At 42.7% G+C, this 25,841-nt stretch overlaps 1 protein-coding gene across 7 annotated transcripts; it reads right to left on the bottom strand.

The window, feature by feature from the left end:
- Positions 1 to 79: 79 nt before the first annotated feature.
- SEC16A (SEC16 homolog A, endoplasmic reticulum export factor) lies at positions 80 to 25,841 on the bottom strand. Of its 7 annotated transcripts, none has more exons than XR_011905570.1 (33): positions 25,168 to 25,840; positions 18,961 to 22,794; positions 18,426 to 18,571; positions 16,339 to 16,424; positions 15,565 to 15,700; positions 14,875 to 15,073; positions 13,726 to 13,903; positions 12,917 to 13,059; positions 12,695 to 12,756; positions 12,350 to 12,488; positions 11,860 to 12,102; positions 11,458 to 11,555; positions 10,909 to 10,990; positions 10,604 to 10,721; positions 10,269 to 10,380; positions 9,889 to 9,994; positions 9,517 to 9,657; positions 9,295 to 9,408; positions 8,431 to 8,635; positions 8,016 to 8,264; positions 7,538 to 7,626; positions 6,984 to 7,031; positions 6,640 to 6,798; positions 5,945 to 6,022; positions 5,731 to 5,787; positions 5,331 to 5,442; positions 4,859 to 4,996; positions 4,277 to 4,377; positions 3,795 to 3,869; positions 3,058 to 3,117; positions 2,138 to 2,212; positions 193 to 1,749; positions 80 to 101 (listed from the first exon to the last, which is right to left on the bottom strand). XR_011905570.1 is itself a non-coding variant. In XM_072353037.1 (33 exons), the coding sequence occupies exons 2-33, from the start codon at positions 22,717 to 22,719 to the stop codon at positions 1,681 to 1,683; spliced, it is 6,609 nt and encodes a 2,202-aa protein (XP_072209138.1). In that variant the 5' UTR covers positions 22,720 to 22,794; positions 25,168 to 25,836; the 3' UTR covers positions 140 to 1,680. The 7 variants fall into 7 exon arrangements, 6 of the variants coding, with proteins under 6 accessions (XP_072209136.1, XP_072209138.1, XP_072209134.1 ...); XM_072353037.1 differs by lacking the exon at positions 80 to 101 and having other exon boundaries at positions 140 to 1,749; positions 18,961 to 19,443; positions 20,212 to 22,794; positions 25,168 to 25,836; XM_072353033.1 differs by lacking the exons at positions 80 to 101; positions 3,058 to 3,117 and adding an exon at positions 2,928 to 2,966 and having other exon boundaries at positions 140 to 1,749; positions 25,168 to 25,841.

Here is a 25,841-nt window from a genome sequence, read left to right as displayed (position 1 = left end):
AGCCGCTGCCCGAGGCCCGGCGGAACAGCAGGCCCCGCGGCTCGGCCTTAGCAACGGCGGCGGGTTCGCCCCGCCCTCGGCGCCCCCTTGAGGCCGGAGGACTAAAGCAAGAAGCACAGGGAGGAGCGAAATGTGAAAGTGCTCCAGAGCGCAAAATACTTTATTTAAAGGATTTACAGTGTCAAATCTTACACTTAGGAAAGATAGCCGCTCCCAGCTCAAAGGAAGCCTTCTTGAATTAAGATGTCTGGCAGTCTCTACTGAAAGGAGAAAGCTAGAGGGAGCCCAGAGGCTTCAGCCATAGAAAAAAGTCACCACGCTGTGCCCGGACCACCATGCAAAAGGTTTGCACAGTTCCCCCCCACCAGCATTGTACAGAACCCCTTTGGAACGGATGTAAGGCTATCGAGATCTCACGTACAGGAATAAACCAACCAGGAACCAAACACAGGCAATTCCACATTCACATCGCTTCTATTCCTGGGCAGAAATTCAAGTAAATAATAATAATAATAATTAAAAAAAAAACAATCAAAAACCAATTTTGGTGGTAAATTCTAAATAAAATATGGCCTAAGGATTTAATAAATATTTAAAGTTTATTTCTCTCTCTTTGCGGATGATTCGGATTCGTCAGTCGATGTGGAAAGTTGCATATCATAGGTTGCGAGGTTTCCTACATTAAACCTAACCATTCTAAAGTCCAGCGGTAGAGGTCTAATCCACCTACATGTAGTACAACTGGGCTGTAAGCTACATAAGACCTTGGTTATCTTAGTAATGGAAAGTCAAGAACAGTTCTATGCTGATTCCGGCCTTGAAGAGAAACCAAACTTCCAGCTGTTACCACCTCAACCATTCAGCGCCAGAAGCTCGAGAGAAAGCAAAGTAACCGTATTGCACTTCAGTAACACTCACTCATCAAATAGTACAGCATCAGCTATTATACAGAGAGCTTCTTTCGGACTATACAATTTGCTTTACAAGTAGTCTAAAACCACAAACTACATACATACTAGATAAGAACCAAATCAAATTAGTATTAGATTACAGTCACAGTTTTCATTCAATATAGGTCAATTTATTTGGATGAGCTGTGGCCCCCCCTTCCCCTCCCCCCCCCCCCCCCTCAGAAAACAAACTAGCACATGAGGCGTTTCCCAGATGAACAACTTGAATTTCATACACTGATAAACCTGTTCCGTAAGCATTACAATTGTGCATGGTCCTCTTAAGGCCACAGAGTGTCATGTTACAATGTGGACGTGTTTTCCCCCCATGGGGAGGGGAACATCCTTCAGAAATCAAAGAATCCCTGAAACTATGTCTCCAAAAGTCCCATTAGAAGGGTTAAAATCATTTGAAGGAATAAAATTGCCCTTGCAATTTATGAATGGTTTTTGTAACAGACAACAACTATTTCCTCCCTCGTGTCTATTCTTTATCACTGCGAAGCTATTTCTAGCCAGATCTTTGAAAGGAAAAGTTACATATATTCCACGTTTGGTAATGATTTATGTAGATGAGGTGCAAGCAGGGAGACTCATAAAAACCCAAACCATCCATCATTCAATTACTGTCACGTCACCTGCAGCTAGCTCTGATACCACGTGCCATAAGACTGAACAGTTCTTCATATATCCAGGAGGTGAATGAGAACTCCATCAAAGCCACCACCTGCTACTTCAACGTCGGGTACTTTCTCTGCCCAATCCTTCCTGGCCTTGAACTTCCAGTGACTGCAGGAGGCTGAAAAAAGATGATGTGAATAAAAACAATGCTGTGTAAAATAGGTCACAGTGGAGACAAAACGCAGACGCTGTCAGTAAAGTTTTGATCCCAGAACTGTTAGTTTAAGGGCGCTAGACTGGTCAGTCTATGCACACATTCTACATGCAGCAGCCCAGATTAAACAGTACAAAAAAGAACAACTATCGAAGAGAAGATGGAATTTGTACAGATATTTAAGGCCACACCAAGTTGCTTAGTAAAGGCAGATGCAGACTGAGGTCACTGAAAACAGGAAGGATCGGCCTAACCGATTTGCTCGAGCAGCATTTATTTGTTTGAACTCCATGGAGTAACAAGTCAATGGCTTTGTTCAACAGTATGAAGCAACAAGAAGGCCTTTACTCACTTGTGCAAATTGAGAAGGATTGTAGAACTGTACTGTTCCTGCTGATGGCTCCCCTGAAGGCGGGACAGGGGCAGGCTAGAAAGGAGATGACACTGAAGTTAGAGAACCACTGAGCTCCACTGCCTCTCAGACTTGGTTTGCTCACAGAGAGAAAATATTCACAGTAATAATGCCAACAATGTGAACGGAGCAGCATATTGTAACAACTGCAACAAGTGCTGGGACAGCTTGCGTATCTTTAATATTGTTTGCTTAATGTAGGAATAGGCAAAACAATGTCACATGCACAAACTGTAAACAGCTCTGAGAATCCACGGCATGCAAAACCAAAACAAGACACCGGTGCAACTTCACTGCCTTAGAACCTCCTGCTTTTGTTAGTAGACCTCAGACCTGCCCCAAAATGAACGTTCTATGTCAAGTTTTGCTCTTCTAAGAAGTATCGGAAAGAGTTTGTGTCATTCCTTTTACAGTGAGCCCACAGCACTGAAACACATAGCAGAGATGAAGCATTCACTTAATTCCTGCAGGGGCTTTGGTAGATGAAAAAGGAATGGTATTATTAGCAACTTGAGACAAGCACTAACACAATGACAAGGATTTGTTTGCATGGGTCATTTAGGGAGGTGGTGTTTTGTTGTTATTAACTGATTGACTACTCTGGTATCCCAGGAAAGAGCTGATAAACATGAAGTGATTCTCTTAGGAATGACCAAGAAGCATGCCCAGGTTACGTGCATTCTCATTAACACAAAACAGTGTTAAAAGGAGCACTGCCATCATTAGTCACCTTTAATGTTATTTCAGCGAGATGAGAGGGGAAAAACGGCTAGAAGTAGCATTAGTACGTGAGCAAATGCAAAATAAAGAGGGGAAAAGTAAACATGTTAACATAAATGAGAACGGCCAGCCACATGTACCTGATTAAAATGCTGGCTTACTTCACGTGATAATGAACTCATTGAACTAGAGCGCGAAAGCTACAAAACAGCAAGAACACACAAATACAAAAAAAACACCAATAAAAAAAGTCGTCATGCACGTCACTGCCCCAAGCTTCCACTTGTTCTATTTAATCACTAAAGTCTCACTCTGCCAAAGGTTAAACCAAAAGTTAGTTTAAATCGAATGGATTTCTTGAAGCACAAAATTATACAGGTATAGAAAACATTTAGTAGGGATAAAGGTAAGGTTACTCTGCCTTTGCACACAGCAATCTATCCTCATCTCTGTGTCTCACATTTCATATTAGTGAAATTATATGCATGCACGGAGGCAAGATGAGATCCTCAAAGTGCTCTTGATATTGCACTCTGAAAAGGTATTTAGAAGTTTACTCATATAGAACAAATAGATCACCGTACAGATAAATACTGAGGCTGAACCTCTCCTATGGGCTTAATGAGTCTTTTGGAGGCAGTCGTATGATTCCAGCTTGGCTGGTCACCAGCCACTGAATCAATCATTTAATCATACAACAGCCCAGGTTGGAAGAGACCAGCATCTTCAGGTCCAACCTTTTGTAGGAAAACAGAACCTACATGAGATTATCTAGTATTCTGCTCAACTGCTGCGTTAGATGGCCCTTGTAAGACCACCACAAAAGAATTGTTGACATACACAAGTCAGTAACTAATTACTCTGAATCAAGTCTTACCTCGCCTGGCTGGAAGCTGTCAGGGTTGGAAACAGGAAGCCCAGATCCAGGTGGAACGACTGCAGGGTTTAAATACTAAAGAAAAACAACAGACTATTTGTTAATCTTTATTCCCCTAGCTGATCACTATCTTACTTCACATTTTTACTATATTAATCCCATTGAGGCAAAGCAGCATTGCGATCCACTGAGTCAGATGGAACACACAGTATGTGGCTATTCCTGCATTCCTGGTCCATTGCCTGACACATACTGCACACATGGAACTTGCAGCTCTGCCAAGTTAGGAGATGCAAGTCTTCATGCACTCCCTACCTCTGTTTTCACTTCCCTTCTCCAGCTCCTTAAGTAAACGTAGCAAATGTTTGTGTATAACAACAACATGTTTTATTTATTCTGCAGCTATGAAGCTTCTATTGGGAATCATGAGTTATTTACACAACGTTAGAATATCCTGTATATGCAATTCAGTCTAAACTCACCTCCTGATCAACAGCTGCAGAAGGATCTGCATTGGTTTGGTTTGCAGCTGGTGTGTGCTCTGCTGCACCGCTCCCTTCCACTGGCTGAGGGTCCCCTGGAACTATAAAGTGAATGAGATTTAACCAAACATACCAGCTCAGGATGTTTGACTTCACAGAATGAGCAGAAGGGTCAAAAGCACAACTGAATTTCTACAATACCAATCTTTTACCAGAGAAAAAGAGGTAATTTAAAAAGGGCAGCATCAGTCTTTTTAGATGCCTTAGTTCTGTTACATGTCTGCAAGCAGGAGTAGCACACAGTTCACAGAGATAGCCCTGGTGCAACACAGTGTGTAGTGAAAGTAGAAAGAAAGATTGTAAACAAGTAATGGAAGCAGTATGTTTAGCAAAATAGGAACACTAGACAACTCAGATTTTCCTATTATGATGGCTCTAAAAAGGTTAAAAACACACAGAAAACCCTACTTTGTTCAACCCCACTAACTCCAATTTCTCTTTTAAACATTCAGAGGCTACTTAATACACATTGGCAAAAGTGACTTGAAGACCTCATTGGAAGTTTATCTGCTCACGACGTACCTGCGTTTGGAACAAATACATTTGCAGGAATTGGCATTGGTGCCAGTGGTGCAAACAGGTCTGATGGTGCAGGAACAGCCCCACTTGACTTGGTTCCCCCTGGATTCAGAACATCAACATAACGGGCTCTGCTTCCTGCTAAAATAGAGAAATCCAGAAATAACAGAAATAAGCCTTGTGTTATTCATCCCTGTGTCTGTTTTCAACTGCCTGCTGGTTAAACTGTCTTTCAGAGTCAGCAAATAATACTGCAGGGATACAAACAACATCCAAGTCACAATGTTATTGTGACAGCAATGGTAAGGCAGAAGCTAGGCACAAGAGAAGCCAGCAAGAGCCAGAGCTCCATGACATCACTGAGGTGCCAGCTATCTTTTCTGCAGGTGTTTGGGAACAAGAGTTTTGTCTTCATATTTTATGCAATACAAAGTTTGAAGTCTTCCATACTTCAACCAGCAACACTGTCTGTTACCTGCTCTTCTAGAGAACATGTTGACAGGGGCACTGGGTGGGCCTCCAGGCCCAGATGGAGCAGCCTGAGGAGCTTTGGGAAACCCTGTTGGAGGTGGTGGTGGAGGCTTACTCTGCAGGGAGAACAAGAAGAAAAAAACTCAACTACATCATAGACTAAATGTATTATAATCTCCCTCCTAAACTCAGTTGTCATTAATGGATCCACACAAGCATCTGAGGATATTAATGGTTTTCTAAGTATGTAGACCACACATTCTGCATAACCTGCTTATTAGCTTTGAAGTGTTGCACATTTTAACTCAAATTCAGTAAAATACAGCTCATAAAACCCAATAACACGTTAAGGAACATTGTAAGCCAGTTGTCAGCACGAAGAATTAAACAGTTCGAGTTTTTACCTCTTCTTCTGGTTCATCCAAGTTAACCCAACGCTGCTTCTTTTCATCCCAAACAATCTACAAGGAAATCATAGTCAAAGATCAGGCCTTCAAACAAAGCTGGAATAAACATGGTTTTCATTCTTTACTTTATAAAACAAGCGCCACCTGACACCCAAGAAGCCATTTTGAACAAGCTCAAATTCACAAAAGCTTTGTGATTTAAAGGCCTTACTGATTTGTTCTTGTCATCAGGAAGGTGAGCTTCATTCTTTCCTTTTCCCATCAGCCAGCGAAACCAGTTTCCGCCAGTCTAAAATACAAACACAGCTATTCAGATAGGTCTCTCAATGCTGCCTTTACAGGGAATTTAAAAGAAAACTTCATGCAGTAATTCATTTTCTGTTAGGGACTTCAACTCTAACTTGAAAAAGAGAAAGCAAAGAAAGAAAAGATGTCCTCAGCTAAACCAGTTACAGGGGAGAAGGAATTCAGAGGTGATAAGCCACAGATGAAAACTAACGCTTGTAAATAGCAACCTGAGAAAGCAGGGAAAAAGGAACAACTCACAGATGGTTAGGAGATGGAGAAAATAAATACTGAGAACATAGAAGTGAATCTACAGTGGTGGTTGTATGGATTGGATGAAGGAAAAGGGTTTTAATTGTTTATAAATAAAGGGAAGTTGCTTTGAATTCATTCCCAATGAAAACAAGCAGCCAGTAGTGTAATGCTGAAGGGCTTGTAAAGGCAGGCAGTGGTAGCACAAACTACAACATGGGCATGTGATAATATCCAGAGGTTGCAACAGCCAAGACAAAAAACACCATCTGGCAGTTTATTCAGGTTCTCCAGAATCAGTGCTCCAGTCTGAGACTGACCAAGTATTGCAAGAACCTCCCCTCACTACCTCTTCCTTATCAAGTTTACCTTTCTAGATGCTGGCTCTTTTTTCACTTCTTTCTTAGTCTCTTTCCCTACAGGAACAGGTGGAGAAGGAGGTGGCTGTTTTGCTGCAGAGTTAGATCTCTCTCGTCCCACAGAATGAGCGGAAGACTCTGAAGTTGTCCGGGATCTTTGTCCATAGCCCTGTATTACAAATATACAGGAAAGCACAGAATTGTTCCTGCTGGAATGAACAGAACAGTCCATCTCGCTACGCAAATTCTGTCTTTGAAAAGTTAGTAATAGGAAGAATTACAAATACATCAGTAAAAAGCAAATACATGTAAGATTATAGAATCAGCAGAACAAACACCCTAATTGTGGCATACCATATATGCTGAAGACTGAGATGCAGATCTGGATCTTCGTTCTGGTGCCTGGTTAGATATAAAGCCAGGACATGCTTAATAAGCAAGCAGCTAAGTATCTGACACAGCATGCACTTTTCATTACAAATTCCCACAACATTCAAGCTGGTTATTTGGATATTTCTATGCCTTCTGGCAAACAGGAGGCACAGAAAAAGAGCTGAAGTCTGGCCCAGTAATTTCACTGCCATATAACTAGTCCATTGAAAAGTTAAATCAGGTCACTGCTATGTAGATGATCAGTTCAGAAGAGGCAAGACGCAGAACTGTTGCAGCAGACAGTGACTGATGTGCTTCCATCCCCACCTTCCTCACCTCCAACCCTTACAGATAGCAACTCTCCTACTAAAAGAACAAACCAGTTCTTGATATTTCACTGAAGGAGACGGGGAGCAAAGGAGAAAATTAAGCTTCAGTTCTAGCTGAAGTGCAAGCCAAACCCCCAATACATTCTGTGTTAGCAAAGACGTGTAACGCAGCTGGCATTTGCTAGAGATGTATAAAAATAAAAATACCATTCTAGCCATTCTGCTGTAGAAATCTTCCTCTCTCTGCTCAGGGAAGGAGTTCCGTGAAGGAGACTCCGAGGCAATTCTCTGCATTCCTTAAAGGCAAAATCAGACTGTTAGTTAGAGGAGGGGTGTAGAGCTTAACCAGATCCTAGAAGCTGATATCCAAGAAAGAAGCCCTGATGCTCTAGTCACACACCTTACAAACAGAACAGCCAGTTGCACTGCACTCAGCAGTTCCATAAAGCAGGCAATTTTCTGTACATCTCAATCTGATTCTGACCTTCCTTTGAAGTTAAGTCTAACAAGCAGGATGAATACTAAACCTTCCCACACATGTTTCTGTAACTTTACAGTATCTTTTTAAACTTCATTACCCAAGACCTTTCTTACTATTTTATAAACCTTGAGATGCTCTGTATTAATCCCTAAAATATTTTATTCCCCTTAGAAACAAAGAGAGGAATTTACAAAGATTCCAGACCTGTTTCCAGGTTCGTCTGCTCTTCCTCCCGTGGTTCAGATTCTTGTGGTGGCCCTCCTGGTGGTAACATTGCCCCTAAATACAGTGGTGATGGCTCAGCTCCATACTGACTTGAAAATCCTGGAGGTGCAAAGCCAGGTCCTGGACCAATAGGCTGGGAAGCCACAGGGTAGAAAGGGACACTTTGGACAGCTTCCTGGTCACTAGGTGGAATCCCAGCAGCTGACCCATCGAGTATAGCCTGAGGAGCTGGGGTACAAAAAGGTTAAGAATTACAACTAAACAGAACCTTTCAATGCGTGAATAGGATCATACAATGCAGAAGTGACGTCTCACTGTTTATACAGTCCTTTTAAGGAGCTCCTCCTATTAGAAACCCAAAATACCCATTTCATTCTTTGACATAAGAACTGACCTGAAGGCATCAGCTGCACGCTTTGCATCTGTTGAGCCATACTGGGCAATAAGGATGCTAACAACGCATTTTCAGGGCCTGGGCCCACATCGTGGCCAACTCCTGCTCCATCATATTGACTGGTATGGTCTAATTCAGAGCTTGGTGTGCTACATTGGTACTGCTGTGGCGTGGATCTGTCTGTGCTATAAGCTATGGCACCCTCCTGCAGACACACACACAAAAAATTAAGATCTCATTAGTTCTACCTGATGTTGAGTTCATAACCAAGGGGAACATATAGTAGAAGAAATCTTAGAAGCAACAGCTATACTGTTTACACTCTTAACTGTTGGGTCAAAAAACAGCTGTCATCCACTTGTAAATCAAGTTCAACCAAAACACCTAGGTCTTTGTTTTTAAGAAGCATAGTTAATTAGCTCAATTCTCATACTGCTGGTGGAACTCTTTACATAAATGTTTTCCACTTTAATTTTACCTATACTAATCCACAATAAACTTCTTTGTTCATTTATGTTTGTTTCATTGTTTTTCTAACCAATAAACAGATATTAGCTTATAGAAGGAGTTACTGCAATCTCATGAACTTTGCAATTTTCCTTCCATTACAGCACTAAAAAAGTCTATTTTATGTAACGTAATTACCTTTTAAGGTAGCCTGTACTAAATATTAAGGCACTGAAGTATATTAAATCCTCTTGGTTCAAGCTATAATACTTGTATTTTATGACATAATATTTCATTATGTCATCACACACAAACATGAAGTTTTTGTAGTTATCAGCATGAGCAAAATAACTTAAAATTGGTTTTCAATAATCTTTAGAAGGGAAAATCATTCATGTTAGAAAGTACATTTTGTACCTTGATCTGTCCATCCACATGTCGAAGCCTTACTAACCATGAAGGTTCAACAAAGGTTTCCTGGTCTGGTTTCTCTTTTATCTGGGGATCAAAGAGGCGCAGCTGCGATGACATCTAGAAAAAGGAAGCACTATAAAGTTAACCAGACAAACAAGGTAACCTTACCCACAGCTTACCACCTACAGTACAAAGCTACTAACATGTAATTCTTCCCTACGTTACCTGGATTAACTGGCCAATAAGTACAGGTGAATAGTATTGTGGATCTTTAAGGACAGTCCTGGAAATCACTTCACAGTAATGGAAAGCCTGAGCAGCAAGTCCCATTTCAGCCAGTCGGCAAGCATAGATGAATTTGAAAACCTACAGAACACAGGCAAAATAAACCAAGTGGTCAGAACATTCCTGGAAGCATCAGATGGAAAAACGCAGACTGATTGATGAAACGGGGAGAAAGCTATTCTTGCACTCTTGTTCATGAATATTTCATGTTGCAAGAGATAGAAAATATTTTGTATGTTGAATAAAGCATATATAAGAGATTAACGCATCACAAAAATCTGAGAAGATAAGATAGAATGAACAGGTCTTCACCTGGAAATTAGGCAGGCAGCCAGGCTGACTTCCTAGTGACTGTGCATATTCATAGGCTTCCGTTCTTTGAATAGCTTCATTGGTGGCAAACTTCAAAAATGGCAAGCTATTGAGGAATGGGAGAAGAAAAATATTACCCAGCTTTAGGAATATAAGTGTTCTCAATAGATTCAGATCTGTCTATTACAGATAAAGACAAATATAGTTCTATTAGACAGTACAAGCAACTTCAGGTCCTCAAAGAACTACAACAGGGCATCAGAGAGTTCTCAAAGCCAGCTGTTGCTAGTGATGATGAGGGGCGCAGTGCAACTCTCTCTGTCCATTAACCTTTCTGTTTTGCATCAAAGACGTGATGTTTTAAGAAGGGAAATCCAAACCTGTGATTTGATCCAATTAGAACAAGCTTTGTCGTCTTCCTCGTGTAAACTCCAAAACCAACTTGGGCCATAAGGTAACAAAAGTGAGCAGCATCCAGCAGGCCTTTAGAAGCTGCAGAAAAATAAGCAATAGAACTCAGAACATTCTGTCTTGATGGCATGTATTGCTTAGCCTTTGCATTCAAATAGCTTCACAATACAGACAAGCCCATACAGAACTGTCACACTTTGCATTTTACAAAGCAATTGTTAAAGGATTTTTAAAAAGCTGAGTAATTAAACTGTTTCAAAAGGCTTTTCCTTCAGTCATCCTCATTTAATCCCCAAAGAGTTACCAAGAGTGTCTCCCATGGTAGCCATGGTCCTGGATTCCAAGTCCACATTATTAGTCAAGTTGGATAACACCATTGCTAGATGTGGCCTCCAGTCTCCCCATTTCTCATCTCCACAGCACTAAAATTAGAAGAATTAATTAGAGAAATCAGCAGCAGGAGCTCTGCACATTTAAGTGTTAAAACCCAGAAAGGACTAAAAATGTATCTGACCTAAAGAAAGCACATGAAAGGTTTCCTGTTATTAACTATACTGCTCATTGCAGTATCTCTTTAAGACTCAATTGCAGCTCACACTGGAACCTTACCGTGGACGCAGCTGGCATCCTTCCAGACATGAGCTGGTAAACAGTCTGCAGAGGGTCATTAATGGGGAGACTGTTGGCGAATCTAGAGAGACATTATACAGAAAAACAAGAAATAAATGTTGGGTAAGGAATTAAAGCGCATTGAACATTCAGTCACTGGTAATCTTGCTTAGTTTAAGAAAAGGAAGTGCAGTTTGAAAATATACTAAACAAGCTATTGCCCAGAGGATAACGACCAAGAGAAAACCATTATTAGTTACTTGGATCTGCCAATGTGACATACATCAATTCCATGCTCATGGATGACAGGAATCAAATATCCCTTGAATTAACTTCTCAAATTTAATTTTACAACCTCAAGACCTCAGACAAGAGAAAGCAGCAGACTACATGCTTCAACTGAATACCCAGATAAAACTAAACCAACGACCTTGCATAAGGAAATATGGATAACTTGTGATTTTAACATCAAGGTTTCTGAAGCACTAGATCTCTTGTTGTCAGAACAGGTAACCATACCATACTAACAAACAACAAACAAAGCTGTACCTGGTCATAACTCTTGCATGCGTTCTGTTGTCCATCTTGCTGGCAAGTAGCAGAGCATGACCCCATAAGCCATGCTTCATGGCTGATTCCAAAGCATCCTAAGTTAATACAGAAATTAGTTTCCTGGGGATAGCTTAATATTTAACTCACATAATCAGTGATCATTTTACGGTAGTATTTCGACTCAAGAAATGTTTCTTTAGGTCACATGCTAACACAAGAATATAATTCCATTTTATAAACTGCAGAACACAGTATTTCTCCATCAGTATATTGCAGCATCATGATTTATTATATGCACTGCAAGCAGCAAAAAGAGTTTTCACTGATGCTCAGAGCTTTCAGATTTCTTGAAAAACAAATCATTCCCACAGGATTTGGCACAACAGCATCAACACTCACCTTCTTGCGTCCATAAAGCAGCAACTCTCTGAATCTCTCTGTTTCTTTCTCCAGACTGTCAATTGTGGTTATAAGACTATCAGTGAGAAATGAGAGCTGGGCTTCACCAGATTCCTCCTCTACTTGTTCCAAAGCCTCATTAGTGAAATCAATTAAATTTGCTTCATTAGGGGACTTCCCAGGAAGCCATACTGTTTTATGATCTCGGAGCAGAAGTTCAGCCAGGTCTGTTCCCACAACAGTCTATTGTGTGTGGCAGGGGGGAAACAAACAAACAAGAACTGTTAGTTCAACACTGCCTTCGTTTTGCTCATCAATTCAGCAAGTGTCTTTCAAAACCTCTGAGCACAAACAAGCAGCTTAACAGCTCCCATCAATCCATGAACTATTCCAGAGTAGGTGACTGTGTACACATTACAGTCTTTTATATAAATACCACCTTCGTGCATAAAATATTTTAGGGTAGATAAAGAATCAAAGTAAGACATACCCCATTCTGCCTGCACAGCAGTACAATGAAGTCCCAAAGCAGACTTGCAGATTCTTTATCGATTAAATTTTCATTTTTAAAACATTGTGCAGCTTTATTTTGTGCAAAATTAATAACATCCACTTTATGGGTGTCATCTCTGGAAAAAGAAAATGAGACAGAAGTAAAACATTCAGATCACTGTTGTGACCAGCGTGAGGAACAAACATATTTTTCCAAGTGAAAACAACAAATATTTTGAGTTAATTTAAGCCCTATAACTTACAATTACTGGACAATAGAATGTTAGATGAGGAAATGGAATCTAAAAAGTGAGAGAGTTTCTTGAAATCAATGAGGACATACTTAGCAAGAGGACCAGGAAAAGCTCTCATCTCTTCTTGCTCTGGAGAATGTTGCAACATAGTCTAAAACACAAACCATAAGACTTGTTAAAGACTTGTTAAAAGTTACCACTTACAGCTACAAATCACACACAACCGAAAAATAACATGCTTCCCCAATGCTTCCCCCCTTCCAAAAGAAAGGGGCAATATTCCATGCCCCTTTTCTTCTGTTAAAGGTTACCTCCATGCTGTGTATTTCAACCAGGGCTGGCTGTCCTTCTGAAGGCAGGTTTGGCAATACTTTTATTAAGAAGCCCCCAGGACCAAACCTGGCGCATAGATGAGGCACTGAAAATTTCTCAGGCGTTGAGGGCCTTAAGGGCACTGAAGGGAAAAGAGAACATGAAGTAAGAAAAACTGACCTGACCTGCAACTAAATTAAAGAAAAAAAAAATCTATTTAATCAAACATAAAAATAAATTAATTGGCTCCATCAAATTTCTAAAGAATATTCCATAGAAAGAACAAAAGAAAGGAATTCTAAGATCCATTTATTGTTTCAACACAGGGGCTTTGCTTGGCTGCCTTAGACATGTCTGTGAGATCTCTGTACCAAGGTCTGATGCCTTCAAAGAGCTAATGATGTACTTCAGGTTACTCTGGAAAACCCCTTCCAGAAATGGTGAAAAAAAATATATTGTGGATAAACCTGGAGTTTCATATCAATTTTAATCATCCCTTGGAAGCACAAGCAGTGGGTTTCAAGACATCCATCTACATAGATATATATAGATTCAAGTAAGATTTAACCACAACCACCATCTCACTACTGCCCTTCCATGAAAACAAGTTATCTTTATGCTAAAAACAGAACAGTTTTGTTCATGGGTACATACACAGCAGATAGCTGTATCTTCCTGTTAACTGACTCAGTGAATAAAGGAAAATAGAATCACGTGATATAAACATAAATAAAAGCACAAACGACCACCAGTAGGCAGCCTCATAAGCACAGTCCCTTCCCTCCTCCCTCCCCATTGGTGCCAATACCTTGATCTACAGCTGACCATCCAGTTTCAGTCGAGTAGCCATAATCTGTAAAAGGCTGTTGTCCATCAAAGTTAGGAGCATATCCACCATATGGGTAATCTGTGTGCAGTGACACTGCCTGTGCAGTAGTTTCATATGCATTAGCTGTTAAATCGTGGTTACTTCTATACAGCTGGCTCTAAACAGATCAGATTAGTAGCTGTTAGCAGCAAAGTTACACAAAGCAAGCAATACTGCAAGCATTCCCTCCCGCCCACCACCCACTTCAGTTCTTCAGATGGCTCGTAAACCAGGTTTACTACATCGTCTCATTCAATAACACTACCCTGCAAATCACCTGGTGCAATAGGCTACAGAAGACAGCACCTGGTAGTGCTCTCCCTCCCTCAGAGTTTTTACTACTATTTGATCTGTTCACATTCAACGCATTTAGTTCACTCACCACAGAACATCTACATGTTTGTGTCAGTAGTATCATTATGGCATTACTTCCAGGTTCAGGTGTTGCTGTATCAACAACTATGGATCAGAATTCATGTTCATTTCTGCTGTAAATCTTTTGACAGAAAATCTCACCTGATTAAATGTGATGGGTAAATAAATGGCACCCTGTGCCTAAAGATTAATGCCTAGATGATCATCAAAACCGCTTCCAGTACTACTAAAACAACTGGAATTCAGACAGAACAACCTAAAACTTGCAAGATGATGCAACAACACGTAATCTGCTAGTGAAGACTCTACTACATCAATGACGTGAATATTCCTTCTGTTTTTCAGGTATTTGTATTTATAGCACAAGTAGATGAGCAATCAGACAAATTTGGTTTTAAAGTCAGGATAGTGTGATACCAATGCTGAGTTAGACTTTTAACAGATCCTATGCAATGAGAAAGGTGACATAACACAAAGCCAGACATTATCACTTACAGCCAAGCACAGCAAGGGCAAAGTTCTCACAAACAGCAAACGCATGCATGGCAACTTGCACAGCTGAGTACTGATTTTGGTTAAAGTTCTCCTGACAACTGTGCTAAACTCTAAGTTCAAAACTACCTCACAGAACAGCCTTTACTTACAGAATCCCCACCCCTAATGGAAAGACCCAACTGAAAGAGCTAAATATTGATGCGACCCTTTGAAACTCACTTGCTGGGAACGAGAGCTGAAGCTGCTCCGGTGACTGTGTACACTGTGGGAGCTCCGGAGGCTGTGACCAGAATGTTCACTGTGAACACTGCGCCTATCAAACTCATCACCATAAGGATCTCTATGAGGCTCTGTTTCATCATCAAAGCTTCCAGTAAAACGAGGGTCGTATCTCCAACGATCTTCGTATCGGTCATGTCTAAAGAACAAAAAGAAATAAACATAGCTTACCATATCCCAAAGAAAAGTGACTCCACTGTATACCTACCGAGAAGGAAACCGGACCTAACTTCAGAAGGGCTTTTAGATTACTTCCTAGATTCAGGTTTTTATTACAGTAAACAAACTAATGCTGCTTATAAGAACTTCATCCAGAACACTCAAAACCAAGACCAACATCATGTTCCAAGGCTGTTCTAGGAAAACAAAGAATGCTTATCTTATCTGAAAAAAAACAAAATAATCCTTATTTGCCTTAAATCCTCGAGGCTGATATAACAGCTCATCTGTTGTTCCTAATTTATTTATGTTAAAGCAAAAGAATTAACAACAATAACTGTGAGATGCATAACATTACACTGTGTGCCTTCATTCACGTATAAACAGTAGCTCTCCAAATAATTAGCACCTAGGCCTTTCTCTGCCCCAGTTCTAGAAAGAGCACAGAGAGATCACATTGAATGGACAGACCTGTTGCCATATGGATATGCTTCTCTCTTCTGGTAAGGGTTGTGTTCACCATCATACAAATACCTCTGGTCATAACTTCTAGGATCTCTGTATCTGGGGTCATAAGCTGATGAGTAACGTTCCCAACGACTTGGATCTTTGGAAGATAAAAAGAAATGGTTTAGATACTGGACGTCATTACCTATGACTTCTCTTTTCCTTCTCTTTCATTACGTGCTGATTTGGTCAGCAGAAAAATGTGGTTATCTTGGCTAGGTTATTGGCAAGGTATTCTTGAGAGGACAGTGCTTACCATCAGATAGATCTTTTCTAACAACTTTCAAACTTAATCACAGCATGATAATCACAAATAGGAACAGAATCTTTGCTACCAGTCTTCAGTGAGCCTCAGCACATGGACAGATGCTGCTTATAATCCTCACTGGCACCATAACAAGCAATTGCCTTCAGACTATCAACACCATGAGGGCCCTGTGAGCATCCAGGTAATTACGGACAGAACCAACTTCTATTCATGAGTCAATTTCTGTTCACACTTCACCTAAATCTTACTCTAGAACACTGCCTGCGTACAGAAAAGGTGGCACGGTGTTAAGAACTAAAGCAGGCCCAAAGATCTGCTTCTAACAAATGTAGCTACTCTGATTGTGGAAAGGATATCGACTTTTTAAGACAGAAAAACCAACCAATGAAACAATAATCCTCCAATCTTTAAGTATATTTTCTCCATAAATTTCTTTCTGTAGCAAAATAGAGTTCACGTTGACACATTACCTCCATAATCATATGTGCCTGGGTAATAGCCTGGATAGTAATCAGCCCATCCAGTTTTTGCATAATAATCTTCAGGATATCCTTGTCTGAAAGAAAGTGCACAGGCATGAAAAGTCATTATTCCTCCTTCAAGTTCTTCTGAAGTCATCAGCAGATACAAAGAACTACAGAACTACTGGCTGACCAGATGAAGACAAAAAGCACAAGAACCTGACTAAAAACACAAAACAGATCCCTGAATATGCAACTACAAATAGTGTAGTAATCTTGCTTAAGAGTCATACCAGTTTTGATGGAAAAAGAAAAGTGGCCATTAAAAGCTTTTACTGTGTGCCATTTTTCAGACACTATCCCACAGTTCTTGAAACAAAGCCAGTAGAGCAATGTTAGATAATAACAATGAACTGTGGTGTGTACAGGTATGTTTGTACACATACGCATATATACATTTGTGTATAAATGCATGTATATGAAAGCACATACATGTGGATATAAACACTCACATGTGTATACATTCACAAAGACTCCTATGTATACACACATATATACACATATCTATATCCATGCACATAAGGGATCTGAAAACAGTGTGCAATGACAGGAACTTCCACGCTCTTCTACAACACTCTATTCATACTACAGTGCAAGCTCTCAAGTGGCCAAACAAGTCCTCACCAGAAAAACCTGTGGGAAGCTTGCTGACACAGCACCCATCTTTGCAGACAACTTTTGATCTTATCAGGTCAGGTTTATCCACCCAGCCAACCTTCTCAGCCCTCCTCAGAAAGATGCCATTCCCTTAACCTCACCAAACAGAACTTAAGAATCTGCTTCATCAATTAATGATGGAAATCAATGCATCACTGATATGCTGCAGCAAAGTCTCAGTGACATGGCCACTCTTTATCTCTGCTGTCCTGCAGTGCCAGACTACAGCCTACATCCATGTCACATCACACCAATGCTGACAGGTAACAGGCTTTGATCTGCTATTTTAACCTCTTAAAAACAGCACCCAAGAAAAGCGCAAATCAGCAAGGCTGGTATCTCAGTGCTACCATATGTTATCTCATTGCAGAGCACTTAAGATTCACTTCAGACAACAACAGAAGCTATCAGACATGGCTATGCTTATTTATTTTGTATTTCTCAGTGCCAAAGCTTCCTACAGTCTCACAGTAAGCAGGATTTGGTTTGCAATTTGAAATCTGCCCCACCAAAAACAACAGACAAATACTACTGCAGGTCTCATCATTTCCAGAAAGGGCTCTCTGGGAGCCCTGCAAACTTATTCACTAGAACAGTGATATTATATACAACAGTAATATTATACAACAGTAATACACCAATCACCTGTGCAATATTGATCAAGACCCAGCAATCCCTGGGAGGTCATTTGCTGCTTTCTAAGAAATACTAAACATCTCATTTCTGCTCTTCAAGCAGTAATTGCAAGCAGCGTTTGAGCACTGCTTCTCTCTGAAATTTCTTATTTCATACAACCAACCAGACAGATTACAGCTCTCAGTTTTTCATGTGTTGCCTCCATCAAAAGCCCATCCACAAAGCTGAAACAATCCCACAAATTACCTTAACACAACACCAGGTACGCTTTCACTGGATTCATCCCTGTCTCAGTGAGCCACACGTGCTGCTGTGCTTACCAAGCAAAGCCCACACTGGTTTGCCAAAGTGCCCTTTATGAACAGAACTAGAGAACCACTCTAAGCACTAGCAAGAAAAAACAAATCCTAGCATTGATTAACAAACCCATGACCTACACATACTGCTCTTCCACATGTGCATGGAGGTAACTTCAGCACCAAGTCTGCTGCAGTGACTTTCTGCCTGGCAGGAAAGCTAATAACCAGCTAAAGAGCTGAATGAAAGGAGTAATGAGCTTCAGCAACAGAAAAGACTGCTGGAATCCTATCAGTACCTTTTCAGGCATGGCATTTGATACCATACTTTCCTATGGCAACACACAATGAGTTTTTCAGCTTCCTCACTGCAGCTTACACTGAGGCATAATTACACTCACCACTTTAGAACATACCAGATCTTTATTCAATATAGGAATTGCATACCTAGAAGAGGGCCTATCAGAGCAGTGACTAGCTCTGGAACTAGGACGTTCACGTTCAGAGTATCGGTAACTCTCAGGCTCCACATATGCAGTGCTGCTGCTGTCGTAGTACCTGTACCGTGGGTCATACTGTCCATAGCTATCCTCCTAGAAAAGAGATTGACACGTAAGGTAAGAGGTTTCCCAACTTCAAGAACAAACAAATTGCCACAAACACCACAACCGTGATAGCCAAAGAGATGCAGACCAATAGCCTACAGGATAGATGTTGGTATCCCTCATGGTAAGGCATATCCAACTCTACTCATACTCAAAACTTAAGAAAGAAACGTTACTTGTAGACTACTTCAACCACTTTGATGGTCATGCTGCAAAACTGCCAAAAAAAACAGGCAGCAGATGAGAGTAATATCTGCCTGAAGTCAAATCTTGACACGAATGCTATAGTGAATGTTTACCCTTATATAACTATTAAAACTTGTAATTCAAAGATAAAAATGACTTAGGTGAAGAGAAAGGGGAAAATGAAAAATTACCATGTAATACAGATGAGCCGCTGCTCTGGGATCTGCAGGAGGATAAGGTGTTGGATACGGAGCCTGGTAAGCATCGTAAGGATGCCTGTAGTAGTAGTAAGGATTCTGATGTGGACCAAAGGCATCCTGAGGAGTTTGAGGCAGGGGAGGACGCTGCAGGTCTTGTTGTGCACTTGGCTGCACTGGCTGACTGGTGGTGGTAGGAGCTGTGGGAGCTGCAGCACCCGATGGCTGTCCAGAACCCGGCTGCTTATCAGAGCTCGGCAGCTGTGCTGAACATGCCTCTTGGTTCCTCAGCTCCTGGTTCTCACACTGCTGGGACATCTGCATGCCCTTCATCCCTGCTGCAATCTGGTAGTTTGAAGAAGCTGAGGACTGCCCAGAAGATGCTGGCATCTGAGCTGCCTGCATTTGTGGTTGGGATGGCAATGCTCCCTGTACAGCTCTGTCTGGCACAGCCTGATGCTGTACATCTTTTGTCACCTGTTGATAGAAATGTTGTTTGTCACGCACCTCGGGACTCACTTGACCAGCACCGCCAACTGGCTGTTGAGGATACACTGGACCACCAGAAAGCAACTGATTATGCACCTGCACAGAATTACTTGCACTGCTTTTCTCCAAGGTCCGTGACACTGTAAAATCAAGCACTCCAGCAGCTTCTTCTTTGCTATTTGCACGACTTACAGAATTTTTGGTCTGTACTACAGAATTAACAGGTGGAAGCAGAGCACTTGGATTTCCACTGGGAAGATTCATCCCAGGAGAGATGGATGAATTAGCCCCTGACTTGCTAGCAAATTCAGGAACAAAACCTTCAAAATTAACATTCTTTTGCCCTTCAGGAGCTAAATTTGATGGCGTTTTCATGAGCAAGTTTGCAGGCTGATTAGAAGCAATATCAGAGGAATTGACAGGGCTCTGTAATAAATTATGTTTTAATAGATTACTATTTGGAGGAGCATTAGCTAACAGAGATCCAGCTTGCATCACAGGCAACGCTGCATTCTCCCCAGAGATGATTCCACCAGCATGTGATGTTTGGGGACCAACAGAAGTCTTGTCCCCAACCCCGGAATCCTTCATTGGCTGACTGTTCTCATTGCTGCTTAGCTGATTAGATAGAGAAATAGGAAAATTAATTGGCTGAGCCAAGTTATAACTTTGATTAGGCTGAGCAATTAGGATAGGCTGATTTTGCAAAGACTCTGTAGGTGGAGAAGACAACAAACTTGCATAACCAGAACTTGCCTGAGACTGAAGTGCCTCTTCTTCTCCCATTTTGGGAGGATTCTCAAGATTTTCAGACGATATATTTCCATCTTGGGAAGGCTGCACAGCAATACTCCCTGGTTTGTTTGGCTGCTGATTGGATATGCCTTCTTCTGGTGGCTGAATGACTTCCACAGTTTGTTTGGCAGGTACATAAACTGCAGGAGCAGCAGGAGCTAGAAGAACATTTCCTCCAAAATTAGGTAACTCATTGTGAGCCCACAAAGTTGTTGCCGGGCTATCACACTTCTTAATTGCTCCCTGAGCTCTTGTGGAGGACCTTCTCTCAGACAACGATTGCATGTTTTCTGTAACAGGTCCAGAGTGCAATACACTTCCAGCTTCACCAGTGACTGCAAGAGGCAAAGGGTATACCTGAGGCATGAAAATAGTTTCTAGATTATCCGGTGGCTGTTCAAGATTGCCTGGTGATGCAGCAGGCATAGCTGTACTCTTCTTGGTGTTCTTCTGGTTTGGGTGGTTCTCCCTCAATTCAACCACCATTTTTGCTTGGTCAATCTCTGCAGGTTTTATACCAACCCCATGGGACCTCACGGGCTCAAAAGAACTATTTGCACTTGTCTGAAACACTCCTGTGGGCTTAGGAGGACTTGGAGTTGGAGGCTGGGACAGGTTACCATGGTAGCTTTTGTTTGGATTTATCTCACTTGAATCATCTCCCAAAGGAGAAGAGTCTATCTGTTTAAAGAAGCGAGCAGAAGATTCCTCATCGGGCTTCCCACTTTCTTGCTGAATAAACGTACCAATTTGCTCTTGAGGTCTTGCTGAGCTAGAAGTGCTCCTATGGCTAATGCTGCTATAGTTTGAAGACACGCTATCTGGTCGTACAGGATGAGCTAATGAATCAGGCGCTTCCAAATTTGGTCCTCCTTCAGCATGGCTCAAAACAGCATTCTTTGGAAGCATCTGACCTGGTAGGGATCCATATCTGTACAGATCAGGATGAGCAGAAGGGGATGAAGCATTCATGTTACGTGGCTCACTTGGCAGCACCTCTTGGTTCTGTATGCACTCCAGGTTCTCAACATTTTCATACTGTGACCCACAATTCAAAGGCGCATCACCCACACCTGCTTTGCCATCACTGGCAAACATGGACTGCTTAGCAGCCTGTGCCTCCTGCTGACTTCGAATTTTAGGAAAATACTGGACATCCATTCCTTTTTGTAGCATCTCGTTGGCTGAACCTGTACCAATCTGTGCCTGAGAGAGAGCGTTAGCTGGAACCCGCTGGGGATGCACTGGCTGGTGATATAAGGGTGATGAATGTGGTTGACAAGCAAACTCAGTTTTCTCAACCACGTAATTCTTTTCAGACGAAAGTATTTCTTCATTTTCTGCCTCATCCCCTTTGAAGAACATGGAAAGGCTTCCTGAGTCTTGGTCTGTGGGAATAGGTCTGTTTGATGCTTCAGACATACCTGGAGACTGTTTCTGGAGGTTATTTTCCTGAGCTGTAGGAATGACAGAACTGGAATCTTGCAATGGTGGCTGTGGGTAAAACTGCTCCTGGTAAGGTTGATTTAACCAAGCATTCGTCATTTCTGTGTTCTGTCTAAAGACATCTCCAGGCTGAACGCTGTTCATGTGATGACCACTATTTGCAGAGCCATTTTTCCCATTCTTTTCACAACCAACGGATAAAGGCGCTTGCACAGCATTTTGTGGAATCCCTTGATGTACAGGACCGTGCTGTAAATTTGTCTGCGGAGGAGGATGAGAAGTGCTAACAGAAGACTGGGAAACGTTATGAATGTCAGTCTGAGAAGGTGGTTCAGGATAGGGCACAAAGTTTCGAACTGGAGACTGCAGGTTACCTTGAACAGGTCTCCACTGAGACAAGGGCTGCTGAGGAGCTGGAGGGAAGAGTGCTGTTGCAGTGGGTCCAGAAGGAACGTCGCTGGGATCTCTGTTCACATCTTGCCTACCTCCAGGATTGTTTGACACAGACACCATTCCAGGATGCACACTGAAAGAATTTTCAAGTGCTGTTCCTGCATTATAATGTGATGCTACTGCAGACCCATGGAGTCCGAGATCTGCATTTGGATGCACTTCCGTAGTGCTATTTGTAACATATCCTGGGGACGGTGCAGGAACTGGAACATTAGAAAACATACTGCTGTTCATTCCTGGTTGAGATACAGGAGCTGACAGAGATGGATGCAGTCCATGAGGATTGTCCCCTGCGTGTGATGGCGAAGGATGCACAACGGCTGGCTGTGGAAACACCGCTGGGGAAGAACTTTGCATAACCAATGCATTGCCCTTGGATGGGTTATCTAACGGGGAAGCCTGTGGAGTTTGTCTGCCAAAGGCAAAAGGGTCTGTCACAGGCTGCACCGGGGCAGCTGTTGCATTTGCTCGTTTACTGAGCGACGTGTTTCTCCAGTACGTGTTCCGAGCAATGCCTGCAGGAGGTGGAGCTGCTGCTCCTGCTGGAACAGGCTGCGGAGGCTGCTGCATGGTGGCCTTCCAGCAGGGTCAGATAGCAGATGAAAAGCTAGCAGTAGACACTGGAGACAAATTCCTTCTTCCACTCTGTTAGGATAAAAACACGGCAAGTCATTTTCCTTTCTTGCAATACGAGTAACACTTCAGCAACTTTTATCTCAGAAACAAAACAAAACAACAGATGCCTCTGCACACTGGAATGTGTAAGAAATTCACACACAGCTTTGTAATTCTAAATCCCAGTACTGTGTTAATGAAGCTTAATGCTGAGTGAAACACCAAACACTCTAAGGGCAAAATGAAGGGATAGTCAGAATTGCAACAGCACCTGCAAGCACCACAGTATGCTGAGCATAATTAAAAGGCACTGAGAAAATGCTACTGTTAGAAACAACGTGTCTTAATCTCTGCTGCATTATTGCTCAGCCTGGATGGATCTTTTTATAGGTCACATAAGAAGCAGTCAAAGAGCTCATCAGATGTCACTTACTTGAACAGAAGGCGTTCCATTTTTGTTTAAATAAATAAAATATAGATCAGGACAGTGGTAGTGTCTATTTTGAGAAAGAAAACTGCTTTCATCAGAAATCTTCTCTCGCGCAGACAAACGCTGCTGCATAATAGCAGAACTGCATTACAAAATATTAAATGCAATCAACTCCCACCCACACCTATTAATTAATTGCTGCTCTCACTTTAACCTCAGCAGGACTTTGGCACATCGTCACAGAACCAAGTTACACTGCAGGACGGAAAGGACAAGTATAGAAGTAATCCAGATCTGCCAGCAAGAACCTCAGGGAAACAGAGACTGGTTTGGATGGGGATGGACCTTAAAACCCACCCAGCCCCTGCTATGAACTGGCTGCTCCCCAGCAGATCAGGCAGCCCAGGGCCCCATCCAGCCCAGCCTTGGCACGTCCAGGGATGGCTGGTTAGGAACTTGTATCAAAAAGCCACATGTTTGTATAATTCTAACAGCAACAGAAAAGTTTAAATGCAAACAAACAACCCTCTGGCTTAACAAAAAGACATGTGGAGTGAACGCTGCTTATCTGCATGTATTCCATAAAGATTTATATTGAAAACTTATTATGAAAAAAGTATACCATGCAGACAGCACGATTTGTACATCAGAATCTGAACTGCTCACCCTAGGGAACACCCCTCCTACTCATCACCAAAGAACCCAACATTCCAGTGTATGATCCAGGCCTCTCTTCCAAGGACACCGGTATCAGCAGACAGGGTCTCTCCATCTCTTCTCATTGTCCACACTTTGCATAGACCTGTTTGACTGCTTCAAATCTCAAGCTTAGTTTTTCTGTTCATAACAAGATCTACCTGTGAAGGAATTGAGCACAAAAGCAAACTGCTTTTTAACTCAGATACCCAACTCCAAACTACTAACACGGGCTTTGCTCCTTCCTGTCCTACCAGACGTACACACACATAAAACCCTAATACTTTCCCCACTGTCATAACAACCTGCACTAGTAATTAGCTAACTGAAATCCCCATAACAAGATCCCTATCCCTGCTTTACAGAGGTTCAACATGAGGGCATCAGATTCCTTGCAGAAGAAAAGTTAATATTAACAGACCGCACACAGTAGTAAAAGCGTGCAAGATCTGAAGAATTAAGTCCAAATGAAGCCAACGTGCCTGTGGCAGTTTAGTTCAAACAGAAGATATCAGCTTGGAGATACTGACCCTCTGTGCCTCCAATGCAGTAATAAGAGAAACGCTTATTAAGAAACTTCTAAATAACTACATAACCAAACCCTTTGCCTCATCTAGTTTGGTAATTCTACACTTTCTGATGGTTTATTAATGGATAATGCAAACCAGACTGATGAACGTTAATTACCAGCAACAACAATTGCAGAAGATGCTTCCAGATATGGCAAGAAAATATTACCAAAATGAAAGAAAAATGACCAAAACTGCTCTCTGGACAAGGCCATCATTAAATTCATCTGATCTCCCTACAGCCACTAATTCAAACTCCTCTGTGAAGCTTTATTGACACTAAGAAATAACTTGGGGGGAAACCATTTCATCCCATTCCCAAGTACATATGTTAGATAAACTGCTCTAAGACATCAGTGTGCTCACAGGGCAGGTTACTGAGCACCTTTATGACCAGTATTTGGGCCAGGGGTTGTTTTTTCAGTTCTTTTCAATGCAAAAGGCCGCATACAAGCAAGTCACGCAGGCTGGAGACATTCTACCTTAATACTGCTCATTGCTGCCTCATATATGGGAGCTACAGCTAAAAATGTGCCGGGCACCGCAACGCAGCGCAGCCCCATCACCGCCACTGCCGGGCCTGGGGGCTGCCGCCTCCCTGTGAGGCACGGAGCGCTCCCGGGCGCGGTGCCGGCAGCCAAGGCCTAGCGCTCGCCGCGCAGCCGTCCCGCCCCGCAATGCCTTTCCCGCAGAGGATCCCCGCCGTACCTGGCAGCCTTCTCCGGCCGAGCCCCTCAGCACCGAGCGCCGCCCCCCCTCGCGGTCGCAGCACCGGACCCCCCCGCCGCCGCCGCCGCCATCTTGGCACATCCGGCCTCAGTTCCGCCGCCGCCGACGTGTCACGTCGCGCGCGTGATGACGTCACGGCGCGCGCAGGGCCGGCGCCGCGCTCCCGGCGGTGTTTGATTTCCTTCTTCCTTCCGCGTTCCTTTAAAGGCGAACGGGGCCGGCGGAAATGGCGGCGGGCTGGAAGGTGAGAAAACACCGAGAAAACAACCGGCCAAAAGGCGGAAGCGGCTCTGACAGCGACCTCCCCTCAATGCCGTGGGTCCGGCGCAGGCGCAGTGCGGTTGCGTCCTTAAGAGTCGCAGGTTCGAATCCCGCCTGTGCGCTGTGTGTGTCAATGGCCGCGGGTTCGAATCCCGCCTGAGGTGGCTGCCGACATGAGTGCCCGTCAGCCTTCCTCCGGGCCTGCTGCGCCGCCTCAGCCCCCCGCTTCACTCTGGGTTTCACTGCAGGCAGCCCCGGTGTTTCTCGGCTTCGTGAGGAAGCCTCCCCGCCGCAGTCCCTTCTTCCCCCTCATTGGGTGCAATGGAGAAGATGGCCGCCAGGGCGGGACAGAGCACCGCGCTCCTTCCCATGCCCAGCGGGCAGGAGGCTGA

The sequence above is a fragment of the Excalfactoria chinensis genome, chromosome 18 (genome assembly GCF_039878825.1).
Source record: "Excalfactoria chinensis isolate bCotChi1 chromosome 18, bCotChi1.hap2, whole genome shotgun sequence".
Taxonomy (NCBI): domain Eukaryota; kingdom Metazoa; phylum Chordata; class Aves; order Galliformes; family Phasianidae; genus Excalfactoria; species Excalfactoria chinensis.
This window is presented reverse-complemented; position numbering and strand designations above follow the sequence as displayed.

What these genes read in the sequence shown, in the direction of transcription:
- SEC16A (XM_072353031.1), bottom strand. Translation starts at nt 22,719, where the DNA reads ATGCAGCAGCCTCCGCAGCCTGTTCCAGCAGGAGCAGCAGCTCCACCT. An exon ending in TTATTGGCCAGTTAATCCAG is followed by an intron (nt 9,409 to 9,516) that starts GTAACGTAGGGA and finishes TCCTTTTTCTAG; the next exon opens with ATGTCATCGCAGCTGCGCCT. An exon ending in CTGCAGCTGTTGATCAGGAG is followed by an intron (nt 3,870 to 4,276) that starts GTGAGTTTAGAC and finishes GTTTTTCTTTAG; the next exon opens with TATTTAAACCCTGCAGTCGT.